The sequence below is a fragment of the Canis aureus genome, chromosome X (assembly GCF_053574225.1).
Source record: "Canis aureus isolate CA01 chromosome X, VMU_Caureus_v.1.0, whole genome shotgun sequence".
In the NCBI taxonomy this organism is placed as follows: domain Eukaryota; kingdom Metazoa; phylum Chordata; class Mammalia; order Carnivora; family Canidae; genus Canis; species Canis aureus.
The window spans coordinates 93,191,069-93,207,110 of record NC_135649.1 but is presented as its reverse complement, the minus strand read 5'-3'; the positions used below and the strand labels follow the sequence as shown (position 1 = coordinate 93,207,110).

General features: G+C 36.5%; 1 protein-coding gene across 5 annotated transcripts in view; it reads left to right on the top strand.

The window, feature by feature from the left end:
• CFAP47 (cilia and flagella associated protein 47) overlaps nucleotides 1-16,042 on the top strand; it is a 513,403-nt gene that overhangs the window by 356,215 nt on the left and 141,146 nt on the right. For 4 of the 5 annotated variants that reach the window (XR_013374394.1, XM_077887395.1, XM_077887396.1 and 1 more), the window contains 2 exons: nucleotides 13,283-13,458; nucleotides 14,076-14,183. Coding sequence is in view for 3 of the 5 variants with exons in the window: in XM_077887395.1 (XP_077743521.1) it covers nucleotides 13,283-13,458; nucleotides 14,076-14,183 (284 nt within the window). In the remaining 2 variants the exon portion in view is untranslated. Of the gene's footprint in view, nucleotides 1-12,120; nucleotides 12,303-13,282; nucleotides 13,459-14,075; nucleotides 14,184-16,042 lie in introns of those variants that run through there. The other variant, XR_013374395.1, reaches the window with a different exon arrangement.

The following is a 16,042-nucleotide window of genomic DNA, read 5'->3' as shown; positions in this document are numbered from 1 at the left end:
GTTCCTCCCTGCCTCCACACCCAGTTCATTGTATAATGTAGTTATCTGTGGTGATAGCTATCTTCCTGGAGAAGGTCTTCTGTTTGAATTCTTTTTATGCAATTGAGGAAAGAGGTAAAGAGATTTTCCTGAATCAGCTTGGTTTTGGTTGCTTTTTAACTCAAAATAATCTTTGTACCAAAGTGGTTCATTTTGAGGAGACCTGCCTTTGGTTCCTATAGTCTATTGACTCTTACAGTACTGTTTCTTTCGGGTTTCTACATCAGGCCTTTCACTTTGAAACACATTTGAAGTAACAGACATAGATTTGGCATTTTAAATAATAGTGACTAAGAATAGGATTGTCTTATATGAATTATTAAAGTGTTACTAAATCTATGTCCATTATTGTTCTGATTACTTAATAAAGTAAATAAATATTGGATCTTGGTAGGTTATTTTTTAAAAAAAGATTTTATTTATTTCAAGAGGGGGAGACAAGATGAGCAGAGGGGAGGGGCAAAGGGAGAGGGAGAAGCAGACTCCCCACTGAACATGGAGCCTCAATCCCAAGACCCCAAGATCATGGAGCTGAAGTCAGATGCTTAACCGACTGAGCCATCCAGGTGCCCCATACTGAGTCTTGGTTTAAATGAAACATGAGGACAGTATTAATTGCTCTTAACCATGTTTTAATTTGACTTAATTTTCTTATTGTTAGTACTCAAATATTTAAAATGATGATAAAAGTTATTTTCATTTTTAAAAATTGCAGATAGATTTTTCATAAAATTGAATATTTAGAATCTTGAACTTTTTTTTTCAAGATTTAATTTATTTATTCATGAGAGACACAGAGAGAGAGGCAGAGACATAGGCAGAGAGAGAAGCAGGCTCCACCAAAGAGCCAGATGTGGGACTCGATCCCGGGACCCCAGGATCACACCCTGGGCCAAAGGCTCATGCTCAACCACTGAGCCACTCAGACGTCCCTAGAATCTTGAACTTTTGCTCCAACAAATAAAAAACTTTAAAAAGACAAAAATACTTTGTCTGTAAATCAATTACTTGCCCACTTGATTTCTGGGTAAATCTCCACTGAGACATAGAAAATGGGTGGTTAAACTACCGAGATGCACTCAAGTGTAGCTTGCAAAAGCATTCTCTTCTAAGTGGAAAATGATTTAATATGATGATGATAGGGTCATTTCACTCAATGAAAATGTCCCATTTCTGTGACCCTGTTATCACTGGAGAATAAAATATTTCTTAAATATTATTTTTAAATGACAAAACTTTATAAAACTACTTGCAGTGGAAAATGATCACTGGAATAACAGAAATCTCTTTGTCAGGACACAGGAGGGAAAAAAAAAAAAAAAAAACATTTTAAATGGGTCCAGGAGAAATTGGGACCATGAGGTGGCACCTCAAAAAAAGATAGACATTGAGTCCCTTATTAACTGTATGTTTAAAATATAGAGGTGAGTATAGCTATGCAATCCAAAATAACAAAAAAGGATGTGATTCTAAAATACTAATAGACAAACAACTCCATATATTCTCACAAAATGGTATATAATGTGCCCCCCTTTTGGGAAGAGATGTTAACCTTTCAAGCAAAACTGATAGAACTCAAGAGTTTTTAACTCTCAACTTTGAATGGTAAAGATTATCACACAAACTGAGAAACATACACCATCAGGGTACTTTATGTGGATAAGTAAGACTGAGCAAAAAGAAAACAGTTTCTTTTAATGTACTTCAAATATGTTTTCATTTTTAAATTTAATATATGCATATACAGTTTCAGGAGCACATTGTTTTCATAAATAATTTTCAAATAATAGCCCTTGTCCATTTTCCATAAAAGACTTGCCCCTCCCTATGTAATAAATTTCATTATTATTGTGTTTAAAAAATATATAATCAAGTGGGGTGCCATGGTGGTGCATTCAATTTTGCATCCAACTCTTGGTTTCAGCTCAGTTCATGATCTCAGGGTCCTCAGGTCCACATTGGGCTCCACACTCAGCACAGAGTCTGCTTGAGATTCTCTCTCTCCCTCTGCCTTTGCCCCTCCTGCTCATGCTCTCTCTCTCTCTCTCTCTCTCTCTCTCTAAAGCAAATAAATTATTTTTAACAAGAAATTCAACCAAGTATATCTGAAGATCTAATTGGCTTTATTCAACAATTCTGGAATTCGGAGCATCCCATCTAGGCAGTAGAGGGGAACTCTAAGGAGTTGTACAAAAGGGAAGGTTATTATAGATGGAAGGTAGGGCAAGAAATTTATTAGCAAAAGAAAAAGATTGTTTCAGCCAAGGTAGCTCTTTTCCTTAAGGGAAAAGAGTGAGGGATTTTATCATGCTGATTAGCTCATCTTCCTTTAAGGGATGGAAAGTATGTATGACAGATTCATTGACACCCATCAAAAAATTCCTAACTGACCAGTTAAGACTACATTTCTGGGGGAGTTGAAACTGCAATTAGATTATGTATTAAGCCTCTGCTTTGGAGACTTGGCCTAGGTGACACCATTTGGAACCTATGGTTCCTTTTAATTTTGTTTGGCTTGGTTTGATTTTTTTAAGTTTATTATTATTTTTTAATAATCTCTCCCCCCTATGTGGGGCTCAAATCTACAACCCCGAGATCAAGAGTTGCATGCTCTTCCAACTGAACCAGCCAGGCCGCCCTGTTTCTGTTTTTGTTTTTGTTTTTTAAAAAACACATGTAATTCTCATTCAGTTTGCGTTGATTTCCCGTTATTTTTTACTTTAAAACTTTCTGATTTCGGTACCACAGTGTGATACCTATAACTCATCCTGTTTGCATATGTTCTTCTGATTATTACCAATTTCAATATTGCTTTTATTTTTCATTATGAATAGTTAAATAGTTATTTCATAAAAATATTTAATAATTTACTTCCAAGATCTACATAAATGAAAATGCAATTCCTGAGCCTCCGTTCCATTTAGTAGTTTTACATTGCAATGCAGGAGCAGAATTTAGTGCATGAATTGTCAGATTGCTTTGTTTGTCACTACTGGTAGGTGTGCTGTACTAAGCGATCACTTTCAGCTAAGGTTGGCGGCAAAGGGGAATCTTCTTTGACTACCTCAGTCCAGTTAGGCTACTAATGACAGTGATGTTGCCAAATTATTACATTTTCCCACCTCTCTAATAGTAACTGCCTAAGGTGAAAACATACGCACTCTTTAACTCTCAGACAAGATGATTTAGTTGGTGGAGATGCTATGGATTCTTATTCATGAGAGACACAGAGAGAGAGGGAGAGGCAGAGACAGAAGAAGAAGCAGGCTCCATGCTGGGAACCCGACGTGGGACTCATCCTGGGTCTCCAGGATCACACCCTGGGCTGAAGGCAGTGCTAAACCGCTGAGCCACTCAGGCTGCCCTATGGATTCTTTTAAATAATCCCATCACATAAATCTTTGTGCACTTCTTGAAGAAGTTTTCCAAATACTTTCAAAAGTATGCTAAAATTATTGTCCTTACCTATATACTCTTTCCTAATATTTTTTTTACTGCATTTGCTGTTTTGCCAAACTTTTGAGAAATATTTTATTTAAACCTTAGATCATCAGATGTAGCAATGGAGTTTTCAAGATACTAAGCCAGCTGATTTTCCATCTGTATCTCAGCTTTTGCTACATTCAACCCAATTTTCACATCTTCCTTAGAAATGAATGGTCAGAATCTCTATAAAATAGGGTTCATGTAAGAAATATTTATACCCTCGAGGCACATAAATTTGGTTACTTCTTAGAGTAGGTTCCAAAAATCAGATTATATTCACAGTAAACAATAATTGGTTGTTAGCAGTCCATTATCTCTTGGTGTAAATTATTTAGTATTCTCTTGGAAATTTTAGCATGATATCTGCTATTCCATCTTGTTTAACCTTAAAAAATTTATCGTATGTCATATAGTTTGGCTATGTGAGGATGATGAGAGCAATCCACTATCTTCCTACTGACAATAATTTCAATGTACAGCAGTGTTATAAATGTGTTCTGAAAACAAAACCTTAGTGTCTGAATAAAACGTATGCTTTAAGCTTTAGATCAGTCATAGCCTTTATAATATCTGTTCTGCTGTCAGTGACAATTGAATGACTAATTTATTCATCTTATAATCAACTTTTAGTTAAATTCACTGTATTGTTAATGGTGAAACTCAGAAGTCTTTCTACAAGTTAGTAAGAGAAGAGTGTCAGGGAGGAAAACATTTATTATACCTTTGAAGGTTTTTTGGTTGGTCTAAGAATTAAATTGATATGAGACAAATTAACAGGAGAAGATCAAACAGAAGTTTAATAACATGTATACATCCTTCCTGTGTACGTGGGAGAGACCCTAGACACTGAATAACACTCCAAAATGGCCAAAGCCTTCATCTTAAGTCCCATCTTCAGCTAAAGATACAGTAAAATGTTGGGAGTGGGAAGTCAGTTTTATGGGGGGTGAATAGGAAAAGCATAGTAAATAAGAGGAATATTGTTATACAGATTTAAGTTTTGCCTTTTCCATTGATTAAGAGTCTCTAGAGATTCAGTCATCCCTCACCGCTTCCTAGTGTAGTGTGGGAGACACTCTTACAAATGCAGATTTTCTGTATAAATGTAAATGTCTCTTACAATAGGGTAACTCCTACTTGGTTTTCCGAGGAGCTTCTAGTGTGTTTGTTGTTTCTTAAAAATAACCAGTTTAAAATAATCAATATGCCAAAGAGGCATATCTTGGGATGGCAAAATTTTCTCCCCTTCAGGAGCATAGTTAAAAACACTACTAATGCCCTTGGCGTCAAATGTAAAAACGTTCATACAAAACATTTGTGAGTTGCCAACCATTTTCAACTAATTTTTAGTTTAAAATTTTACCCTTCGGGGGCACCAGGGTTGCTCAGCAATTGAGCGTCTACCTTCAGGTCGTGATCCTGGGGTCCCGGGATCAAGTCCCACATCCAGCTCCCTATGGGGAGCCTGCTTCCCCCTCTGCCTATGTCTCTGCCTCTCTCTCTGTCTCTCTCATGTATAAATAAATAAAATCTGAAAAAAAAATTTTACCCTTCATAATAAAAATGTATATATTTTGATTTACTCATTTTGCTATGTTTTTCTTCTTTTCTTTGTGTTTTTATATTCTTTATTTTTTCCAGGTGAAAGATCATATATAATTGGTGTTGTACATGATATTGAAATTTTTCTTCCTCATGAAACATTGATGTAAAAAAATTAAAATTCTGCTTTGAATTTATCTTGAGAAGATAAAATGTAGACCCTATGTGTACATGTACATGTATGTATCTACATATACAGTCCTGAGCATGCCATGAAGGCACACACACGAGTTGTGCCTTTCCACAATGTCAGCTTTAATCAGTCATAAAGCAAAGTTAATCATAATTATAAAGCAGGTTCAGGATTCCAAACTCAATGATATTTCACCATGTGATGAAACTTGGCTTCTCACATGGCACACAGAACAGAACATAAGACAAGCCACACAACAAACGAGATAACAGAAGGGTATAGGAAGTTAATGAACCAACCGCAAAGTCAGTCTGTGGACGCAGTTGAGGTAAGGTCTGGTCTGAGTCAGCTCTCAGCACTAACTGCCTATTGTGTTCAAGCAGTGAAGGATCTCAGTTCTGTTCAGAGATCAATCAGGCAGGGCCTTCAACAGCAGCTGCCTTTTTCAAGTGGTCAGACATAGAGAAGTCATGTCTGAAGAGTCTGAGAGTTTGCTGCAAAAATCCTCCCCTTTTTAAAGGGATTTCATCAGTCTTGGGCCCCTGCAGACCTGCCCTGCTTCTGCTTGTTCTCATTTCTGGGGTGTCAGCCAGCTGATGCTAGTCCTGGTGGTATCTTGTAGCTGCAGTATCTTTAAATGCTTGCGTCACTGCTTGACACAGGCTCCTTCTTGACAGGAGAGATCCGTTTTGCTTTCTATGTGTATACATATGTGTGTGTATAGAGAGAAAGCAGAGGGAGAGGGAGAGAGACCCTGTCTTAAAAGTTAAGCTAGAGGCTACTTCCTAGGGAGCATTCCCTGCAATCAATTATATTTCTATTTGTCGCTGCTTTTAATAGTTCCTGCACCCCCACCCCTGCCCCCAAGGTTATGATAAATGTCTGAATACATGTGAACGAGCCTATAGACTCTGCAGGAGTTTCTGACTTTTTCCACAGCTCCTCAGTGCTTGTCAAGTACATCCTCACTCCCACATCATCCCCCAGTCTGACACTGGCAGCCCTTCTTGATTGCACCTCTGCGTTCTGTATGTCCACGTTGGATGTAGAGGTGTGAAGCATCACTTCCTTAGGTATAGGGACATGCAGGTGGCAGTAGCAGAAGAATGACAAGGGTGTTTCTAGTTTACGGCTATCTGCCTGTTTCCTCTGAGTTCTGAACTGCTGGCACTGACTTTTCAATTTTGGAAAATTACTGAAATAGGCTATAGTTATCACTTCCTCTGAATTACATGGTACATTTTTAAATACCCTTTAATATAGTTTGTTTATTGACTTGGTGATGTTTTTAAATAGAATAAAATTAAAATTGAAAATTTCCTTAATATAAGTTGTGCCTAACTTAAATTAATATTGTACGTTTGGACCTCAGAAATAATCACTTTAAGTTTTTTTAAATTAAATAGGCTCCATGCCCAACATGGGGTTTGAACTCACAATCCTGAGATCAAGAGTTGCATGCTCTACCATCTGAACCAGCCAGCCACCTCAGAAATAGTCCATTTTAAATGAACTCATAATTATCTCCTGGGAGAGGATATGGTGGGAAATACTTCCTGCTGGTACATATTGAATTGTCATTGACTCCATTAGGCTTTAATGGGCAAAAATCATAATGTTGACTTACTCTGACCCAGTTAGAGTGGGAAGTGATGAGGTTTTCAGTGCAAAAGTCAGTGAATTGAATTTTCCCTGTTCGGAGAAGGTGTGAACTGGCAACCAAATGATAAAATTAACCCACTGTCTTTCTCACAGCTGTCCTTACCCGTAATTTTCATGAAAGGAGGTGGCCTAGGTTAACTTAAGATTTTTAAACTCCTTCTGAGTAAGATTTTATCAATGGAAGCTGTGTTATTCAGTTTGAAGTATCTAGAATATCAGACACATTAACCATTAGATTTATATACAAACACTAAGGTCTCTTATAAATTGCACATTTATTTAATGAATATTTATTGTGTCTGGTATCCCTCACACTGTTCTAGGTGCTGAGGAACGGTGATGAATATTACAAACAAGGCCCCTATTTGCATGGAGCTAACATTCTAGTTGAGTCAGACAGAAAACAAAAATAACCTTGGAATAACATATTTCGTGGGAAGGTTTTCTGTTATCTTACATTTTCAAGTGAAGACACAACCTGAGAACCATAGATAATTCTGTCTCCATGTTATGAAAGGTGCTGCTCTGCCATTTATTAAGGAGTCACTAAATGTTCTAGTTATGATGTTTTTAGTTGACATGACAAAGTCCAAAATTTCAATGGCCTAACACAATAGCTGCATATAGATGGAAAAAGAAAAAGGAAACAGAAAAGAATTTCCACTGGTTTCTGAATCATCTTGTCACAGAGGCAGCACACTTCACTTCCACTCACCTACTAGAGAGAACTAATCACATGGCTATGCCTGGGTGCAAGAGAGTTTGGGAAATGTAACCTCTGGTTGGGCAGCTCCTGCCCAATGATGTCTTCATATCATGAAGGAGAGCACAGAATTTTGCTGGAGGGATGATATTTCTGCCATGCCAAGAGATAAGAACCCTTTAGCCTATCACCCTTGTCCAGCTTCTGTATGCATTGGCCAGATCACAAAGAGAGGGGGAGTGGCTTCTTTAAAGAATGGAAACTGATACTTTAATGCCCATTGGATTTTGGTGAGTTCTCGCTAAAAGTCTGGACCATGGAATGGAGGGAAAATGGCTAGAGTGACAGCAGCTGCACTTTTATTTATTTTATTTTTTAAAAGATTTTATTTATTTATTCATGAGAGAGATAGAGGCAGAGGGAGAAGCAGGCTCCGTGCAGGGAGCCCGACGTAGGACCCCATCCCAGGACTCTAGGATAAGGCCCTGGGCCAAAGGCAGGCGCTAAACTGCTGAGCCACCCAGGGATCCCCAGCAGCTGCACTTTTAATGGCACATGACAAAACCTTGTAGATCAAAGTGGATTCTCCTCAGTGTCTGGGGACTGGGTTGGGCTATTTTAAAAGGATCTGCTCAATATACATTTGGCTAGAGTAAGAAGAACCCAAGAGAAAAAGTCTACATGGCGTAATGCTAGAAAGAGGAGAAAGAGAAGGACCTAGAAAGTCAACTGGAAAAGATCAGTCAGTATCAATTAAGTAAATGGTCTTTGTTCTTTTACTTCTTGCACCATATTCATCCTGTAACCTGTAGGAGCCATATTAACGCAGTGACTGCAGGAGAGGTAGAGCAGGAGCTTGAAAAGAGCAGGTCATGTCTACTTTCTTCCTCACAAACAGTCTGAAAAATTACTACATGTCCTAAGGGTAAGAAGGGAGTGCCAGGAGGAAAGATCACCAAAAATATTCATTGGATTTCAAATGAAAGTGTTGATTGTTATTGTACCTCTTTCAAGATCTGATAATGAGACTCCTCTAGCATTAGGAACTACCCTGAGAAAACAAGGAGATGGAGAAAGGGAGATCCTGCCAGATTGGAAGATCAGTAGTGGAAGAGAAACCATTTTCAGATGGTACTCTACCAAGTTAGTCCATCCAGTTTATCTGTTACCATGACAATAAATGCCTAATCTAAATTTAGTGATGATTGTACCAACAAAAATAGTCCAGAGTTTCATTGACTGTGGCATGAAGACTGGGGAAATGTACCCAGGTAGAGCAACTAACAGATGTTCAGAACAAAACGAGCTTGGTGGGAAGGGAGGTAATAGGTAAGAGCCCAGGCACTCCAGGAACAGAAAAGATGCTTGTGAGGCTGGAGCTTGGACAGAAATAGCAGTGGGGAGGAAGTACTTTGAATCAGAGGAGCTGGCAGGGCCAAGTCTTTCAGGACCTCAGAAAGTGAGATAAGAGATTTTATTCCATGTGCAATTAGAAGCTACTAGAGAGTGGAAAAATGGGAATGACCTGATCTAAAATTTCTGTCTTTAAATTTCTCAAAAATGTTTCTCCTATTTTAAGAAAATAAGAAACATATAAGTTATATTTAGATACTGAAATATTTTTAAAGATTTTATTTATTTATTTATTCTTTTATTTGTTTATTTATGAGAAAGAGAGAGAGAGAGAGCACAAGCATGAGTGAGCAGAGAGGGAGAGAGACGAGTAGACTCCTCGTTGAGCAGGGAGCCCCATGTGGGGTCTGATCCAGGACCTGGAGATCATGACCTGAGCCAAAGTCAGACATTTAACTAACTGAGCCACCCAGGCGCCCCTGAAAATATTTTATATTTGTTTTAAAATGAATATAGAGGGGCGCCTGGGTGGCTCAGTCAATTAAGCATTTGACTCTTGATTTCAGCTCAGCTCGTGATCTAAGGGTTGTGAGATTGAGCCCTGGGAGTGGAGCCTGCTTAAGTTTCTCTCTCTGACCCTCCCCAACCACTCTTTCCCTCTCTCTTTCAAATAAATAAATAATTTGTTTAAAAAAAAATAGATGTAAGTATTCAAACTACCTCTGAAAAAGTTTATAATTTGCAAAATTCAATACATCTGTTTGTACACATTTTAAACATATTCCAATCTTAGCTGCATGTTTGAATTTTTTCGGCATTCTGAATTTCAACATTTTATGAACGTCTTCATGCTTTAAAATCTTTATATTCCATGGGATTAAATATACATAATTTATTCCTTTTATAAAAGGATTATGAAAAATGGAAGCAATTTCTTTCAACAGTCATTATGTTAGTTAAAATATTCCTTCAGTACAATCCAGAGAAAAGTACTGGACACCTTATAAAAGAATACTGTGTCATTGCACCCAAAGGAGGCCATGTAAAGAAAAAAGACAATTTTTGAAGTCACTGTGTATAATCACTGTTTCACTTGAATTTCCAAAACCAAAATCAGTCCAAATAGATGTACATTTGATTCTAAAAAACCTTATAAAATCACCCATCAAAGTGGAAGAATACCAAAAAAAAAAAAAAAAAAAAAAACAAAACAAACTGGAAGAATATACCATTGGCAAGACACACACACTAGCCAAATATTTCACACCTTTTATATGGGGAAAATAGTCACAGAAATTCAGCAGGCTTTATACTTCTTATTGAGTGAGAGTTATTTGTCATAAAATGGAATGGGGGGTACAGAATGCCTTAGACAACAAGACTATTGGCCATCTTTGCAGATGACTTTATACATTCTGCTTCATGTGTTGAAAATAGTTCTGTATTTTTGGAGAATATAGCTAACACAAAGGAGGTATTTTAAGAATAAACTTACAAATTTGGATCATCTCATCAAATCACGAATGACAAAAATCTCTTCTCTTATTGAATACATGAAATATTTAAAGAAATATCTAATTTTTATGGCCTTAAGAAATATAGTTAGAAAATTAATCTTGTCTAAATTAATTTTGACAGTATTTTGGCAGATGTATATTTAAAAGAGATTATTCATACAATACTATATTTTAAAGGTGTAATTTAGGAGTTTTTAATCTATTTAAACTTGAAAAAATATTCAAATTATTTTTTTAAATATTCAAATTATAATGAAAGTTAGAAATTGTTTTTTATAATATTGTAACTAAAATTGACATATATTTTACCAGACTAGAAATACCACACTCTTAATTAATTGGAAATTTAAAGCTTTTTACTGTAATGAATCATTCATTTCTATTGAGTCTATTGCTGGTTTTGAGACCCCAGAGAATTTGATTGCAGGCTTTCTTTAGAGATTGCAGTACTGCTTAGTGCAAGTAGTTGGAAGCAATTAACGATTGCTCTCTGGAAGGCTGCTCAATTTTGAGGGAGTGTCCAGACATACTGGGTAAGAGTGAAGTGATCAAGTAGTGATATTTGCCACGGATGTGTCAAACAGGAGCTGTTACACAAGTGCCCCAGAGCTGCCATCCCCATTTTCATCTCTTAAGATTCGGCCAACCGTAGAATGCCCTAACACATTTGTAACACTAGGGCATGCTTCTGTTAAATGACTTGTAGTTCACAGAGATAGCAGTAGATTGAAAGTGGTTTTGTTTTACCTTTTGTTCAAAGTCTATATGTGATAAGACATAAAGCAATTCGATATTCCAGTACTTCATTCCTCTTTAGATGAGAGTTTTTCAAAGTATAGGTTTCAAAAACGTGAGTGGGTCAAAACGAGCATTATTTTTTTTTTTAAGAAATAGAATAGAATAAAAGAGAATAGAAAGTATCAGAGAATGTCACATGTGAGAAGAGTAGGAATTGTTTTGTGAATCTTTTTTTTTTTTTCCAGTGTGTATGTGAGCCAGGTCATGATGTAAAATGAATTACTCTAGGTTGTGATGAAAACATTTTGAAAATCACTGGTTCAGATCCTAGTATTTTTTTTACTTCTGTGAAGAATAAGCCACAGCATTGTTTTAAACTGACACTGACCTTCTCTGAGAAATATCCAAGTAATATAGACTAGGACAAATGTCTAGTCCAAAGATATCTCATTTTGGTTTTCTGTCTAAAGACCTGGGCAAAGTTTCTAGACCAATATATGGTTGTTGGTATTTGTTATCCTGGCATATGGTTTAGTTGTTGATCTGTTAGACCCTTAGAAACTTCCTAGGAGGCTAAATTCTCTAACAGTCTCATGAAATACTTCAGATTGCCTAGGAAGTGATAAATTCTGTGACATAATGTAATTATTGGGTTTTTTAAATTTTATATTTTTATTTTCCTTCTTTATAATTATGAGCATTGGTTATTTTACTATTGCAATTTAAATGCCCATATATTTTAGAAATCCATGATTCTAGTATCTCCTGAAACTATTGTAGATGGCCATTTTCCAATGCATTTATAATTAAATCTGATTTATAACATATGATATCCCAGTTTAATTGTAAATTTGTATATATTCTTGATTTTCATCTTTCCTTACCAGATGTTGTTCACCACACTCAATGCTGTTTCCATTCCCCTAAAATGTAACATTTATCCACTCAATTATTTATATATCTGTAATCAAGCAAACATTCATTCCGTGGATGAAGCTGTATCTTGAAGATATGTATTGTGAATAACTCTTTCTTCATCACCGCCTGTCCCTACCAGCTCAGTAGCAAGGTTGTTTTTGTCATTCCTCTAAAGTGTTAAGTTTCAAAATACCTCCAAGTCCTGAAGTACATTCATTACCAAGCTTTGAAATATGATTGAAATGTCCAATATTTTCTATTTTGTTAGGTTAAGGCATTATAGACAACTCATCTTTGTTCAAGATTGAGATATGTCCTATCAATCACCTTCAACACTTTTGTTTTAACTAATGACTTTTACTATAGTGGAGATCATGACTGTAATGGGATGAAACATAAGCCATTAGCCAGAATAGGTCAGAATGGGGATCAAGAAATGTCTTGGAACTTGAAGAGTGTCTTCCAGGGCTGAGTGGATGTACCTAGGGAGGCAGGACAGGAGAAACCAGTATGGAAAGAAGGAATCTAAACAAGAAGGTAGTTGAATTATCAACATAATTTGTCTTCTTAGTTTAGATTTTCCCTGGTATTTGTTGCTGATGTACAGAGATACTTGAAGTATGTCCTCTGCATCGGCAGAACTTTTTAGAAATATGTATTTTCAGGCCCCATCTCAGAGCTACTGAATCAGAATCTTTGGGGCAGGGGGCCAGTAATCTATGTTTTAGCAACCTCTGCAAATGATTCCTATGCCATGCTAAAGTTTGAGTACCACAGCTAGAGAAAACATTGATAAATGGCAATAGTACTGAAGAAAACTATATTTTAAATGTAATTTTACACTTTCCTTACCATTTAGCTAGATGAATGTCTTGGGGTATTTGTTGTTGAAAAAAAAATAACATTATCATTTACCAAGATTAGTCAAGGAAAACATGTAAGAGATTAAAAGTGAGTGAGACATATTCAATAGCGGATCAAGGAGAAAAATAAAACAAATGGCCTTATGTTGCATAAAAGTTTTCTTTGCATTTCCTTTAAAGAACAATGATTCAAAAAAAAAAAAAAAGAACAATGATTCACTCTATGCTGACACTAAGAGCTGATTATATATTTGTTCTGTAATTCTAGGAGACCATTTGCATTGAAATACCTCTCTCGAATCCCAAAGAGACAATGATTCACTTAGACGTGCAATTATCCAATGCTGCCCTTAATGGACTCAAGCAATTTATACTGTATCCGCTAGAATGTATCAGCTATGTGGTACGGTATACTCCAGCAACTACAGGCTGTAGAGATGAAAGGTATGGTTTTAGTGTGGCATTATATTTTATTGTTGATACTTTGAAATAAAGCCTTCTAAATTATTTTAAGTGACTTGTTCAAGTCTACTTAAATAAAAGATGACAGAGCTGAGATACTAGCCCGGCTGTACTTTCATTTGTTTATTTTTTCCAGTTACACTTTTAGACTGTCACAGGTTCTGTCTCTATTTCCCCCAAAGGCAAGCACATGCTGATAATAAAGCTCTCCAGAGTTGCCTGTCACTTGATAGCCTTCACATGAAAATATACATGTGTCTAATTCAACAAACTGAGTTGGATTTAATCACAGAAAGCAGGAATTTTCTTGTTCTTGCTCCTGCAATACATTTGAATTCATTAACGTTTAAATATTTTTAATTCATTCAACAGGCATTTATTAAACAGATATTAAAGATGACAGTTTTTCTGAATAATGAAGTGATCTTCTCAACAAAAATGAAAAAATTTTAAATATATCTCCAGTAAGAATAGAATGGATCACAGAGCAGTTTTCAAATATTGCATTTGAAACTACCTATTTAGGATTTTTTTTTTCTGCCAACTTTATTACACAAACTAAAACCACTGACAGGATTTTGTATATTTCTCTCCACCAGCGTTATTTTCCAGCCTGATATGGCTCTAGAGTTCTGGTATTTACTGAGATTAACTACTGAATTACCAAAACCAACCACAGTACCAGAAATGCAATGTGACATTGGAAAGTAAGTATGGATAAAGTTATTTTGTGGAAGGAAAAAACATTATCTAAAAGAATATTGTTATAATCCCCTTAATCTTTCTTGGGAAGACATAAATATATTTTGAGCAATTAATTTTCTTTTCCAGGGAAGTTTTGACATTTAAACTACCCCATGGAAAACTTATGTGAAAGGAAAACAAATTAGGACTTAGTAAGGAGAGGCTTTTCTTCAAAATGATTGTTAACAAGGGAGAGAAAGGGACTATTGAAATAGTTGGAGAACGCTGATCTCAGCAATCTGCAAGCATCTCAAAATCAAACAGAAGTTAAAGGTGGGACAAGAAGAGATAAGCAGACTGTTTGGAGAGAAAGCCAGACAAGGAAAGGAAAATGACTGGTGGGCACTGATGGGGAAAGCCTTGCCCTATGCTAAGCCGATTCCCAGAGGAAGCCAAAGGAAGGAGGCCTGTTATGCTTTATGCTTGCTTAGGCTTGGGGACAAGCAGAGCTCAGGGGCCCATAGGAAACATAGGAGACTGACTAAAGTTTGGTCAAGGCAAAGCAGGGGGTCAGCAATGGACAGTGGAGAATACTTGGTCACTTGGCTAATACCATGTGCCCTGGAGTTATGACCATTTATATTTGCATCATTGAGCTGTTATTAGATGTCTGGTACCAGGTTTGATGCTGATACATAGTGGTACTGAGTCACAATTCCCACTTTTATCTTTATTCTCGAGACTCCATCTCAAGACCCTGAGACCATGACCTAAGCTGAAACCAAGAGTTGTACGCTAAACCAACTGAATCACCCAGGCGTCCCCACAATCCCTACTTTTAAAGAGCACGTGCACCAGTGGGCAAATCAGTACCTCTTTGTTAATCTCTCTCCCTTGGCTCTCCAGAAGAATGTTGAATTCTCCCAGGGCCAGATCTGTAGCCAAATAAATCTGTAGCAAGTAATTTATTAAGGAAGTGGTCCCATTAAGAACAATCAGTAAGAGATAGGGGAAGCAGGATGAGAAAAGAGAAGAAACCAAGCAAGGATGTGATTGCAGGGACAGCCCCAGACTACCTGATCCTGCAGAGAGCTCTAGCATAAATCACATCTCAGAGTTTGCCCTGTCTTGGTGCAACGATGTTCAGCTTTTGAATTCTCATACTGGTCACTATAAGCTTCCTTGGGAAGAGGTATAAACTTCTACTGTTTGTACAGTTGAGGAGGCAGCAGGACTCAAGGGTGACCATCTGAAAGTCTCAGATGGAAGATGAACAGCAAGCATGTAGACGTTGGGGTCTGATGGTAGAGAACTGGTAAAAATCTTCTAGGGGAACTGGGAAGGGTGCTAGCAGTGTCTGCTTTACCTTATTAACAAACTTATTTCTAGTTTTATATTTTTTCTTGTTTTAAAAATTCATTAATGTATGAAAATTATGTATATATAAAATTATTAACAAATGTGATACACTTATGTGAACATACTTAGCACAACCGGTTTTATAATGATGGTTTGTTTTCACTCCACTAAAAGGTGCTTTTCTCTTTCTTTTTAAGTTCTTGTTACTTTTGGTCAGGTTGTTCTAAAGCATAATTTCTTTTTATCTAAGTCATACTGTATATAATTAAAAGTTGCATAATATTAATAGATGTTTCATAGTAACTACATTTTTAACCAGTTGTATTCTGGATCCTTATCCTCTTTGGAAGTTTGCACAGCCATTAATTGTATCCAGTGTCTTTAAAATTTTTAAGGAATTGGTGTGGTTCTATTTTCATACATTTTTCTAGGTAGTTGGGGTCTCTTTCAATATGGAAACACATGACTTTCAGTTTCTGGAAGTCTCAAAATATGCTCTCCCTCTGTTTTCTCTCTTTCTACA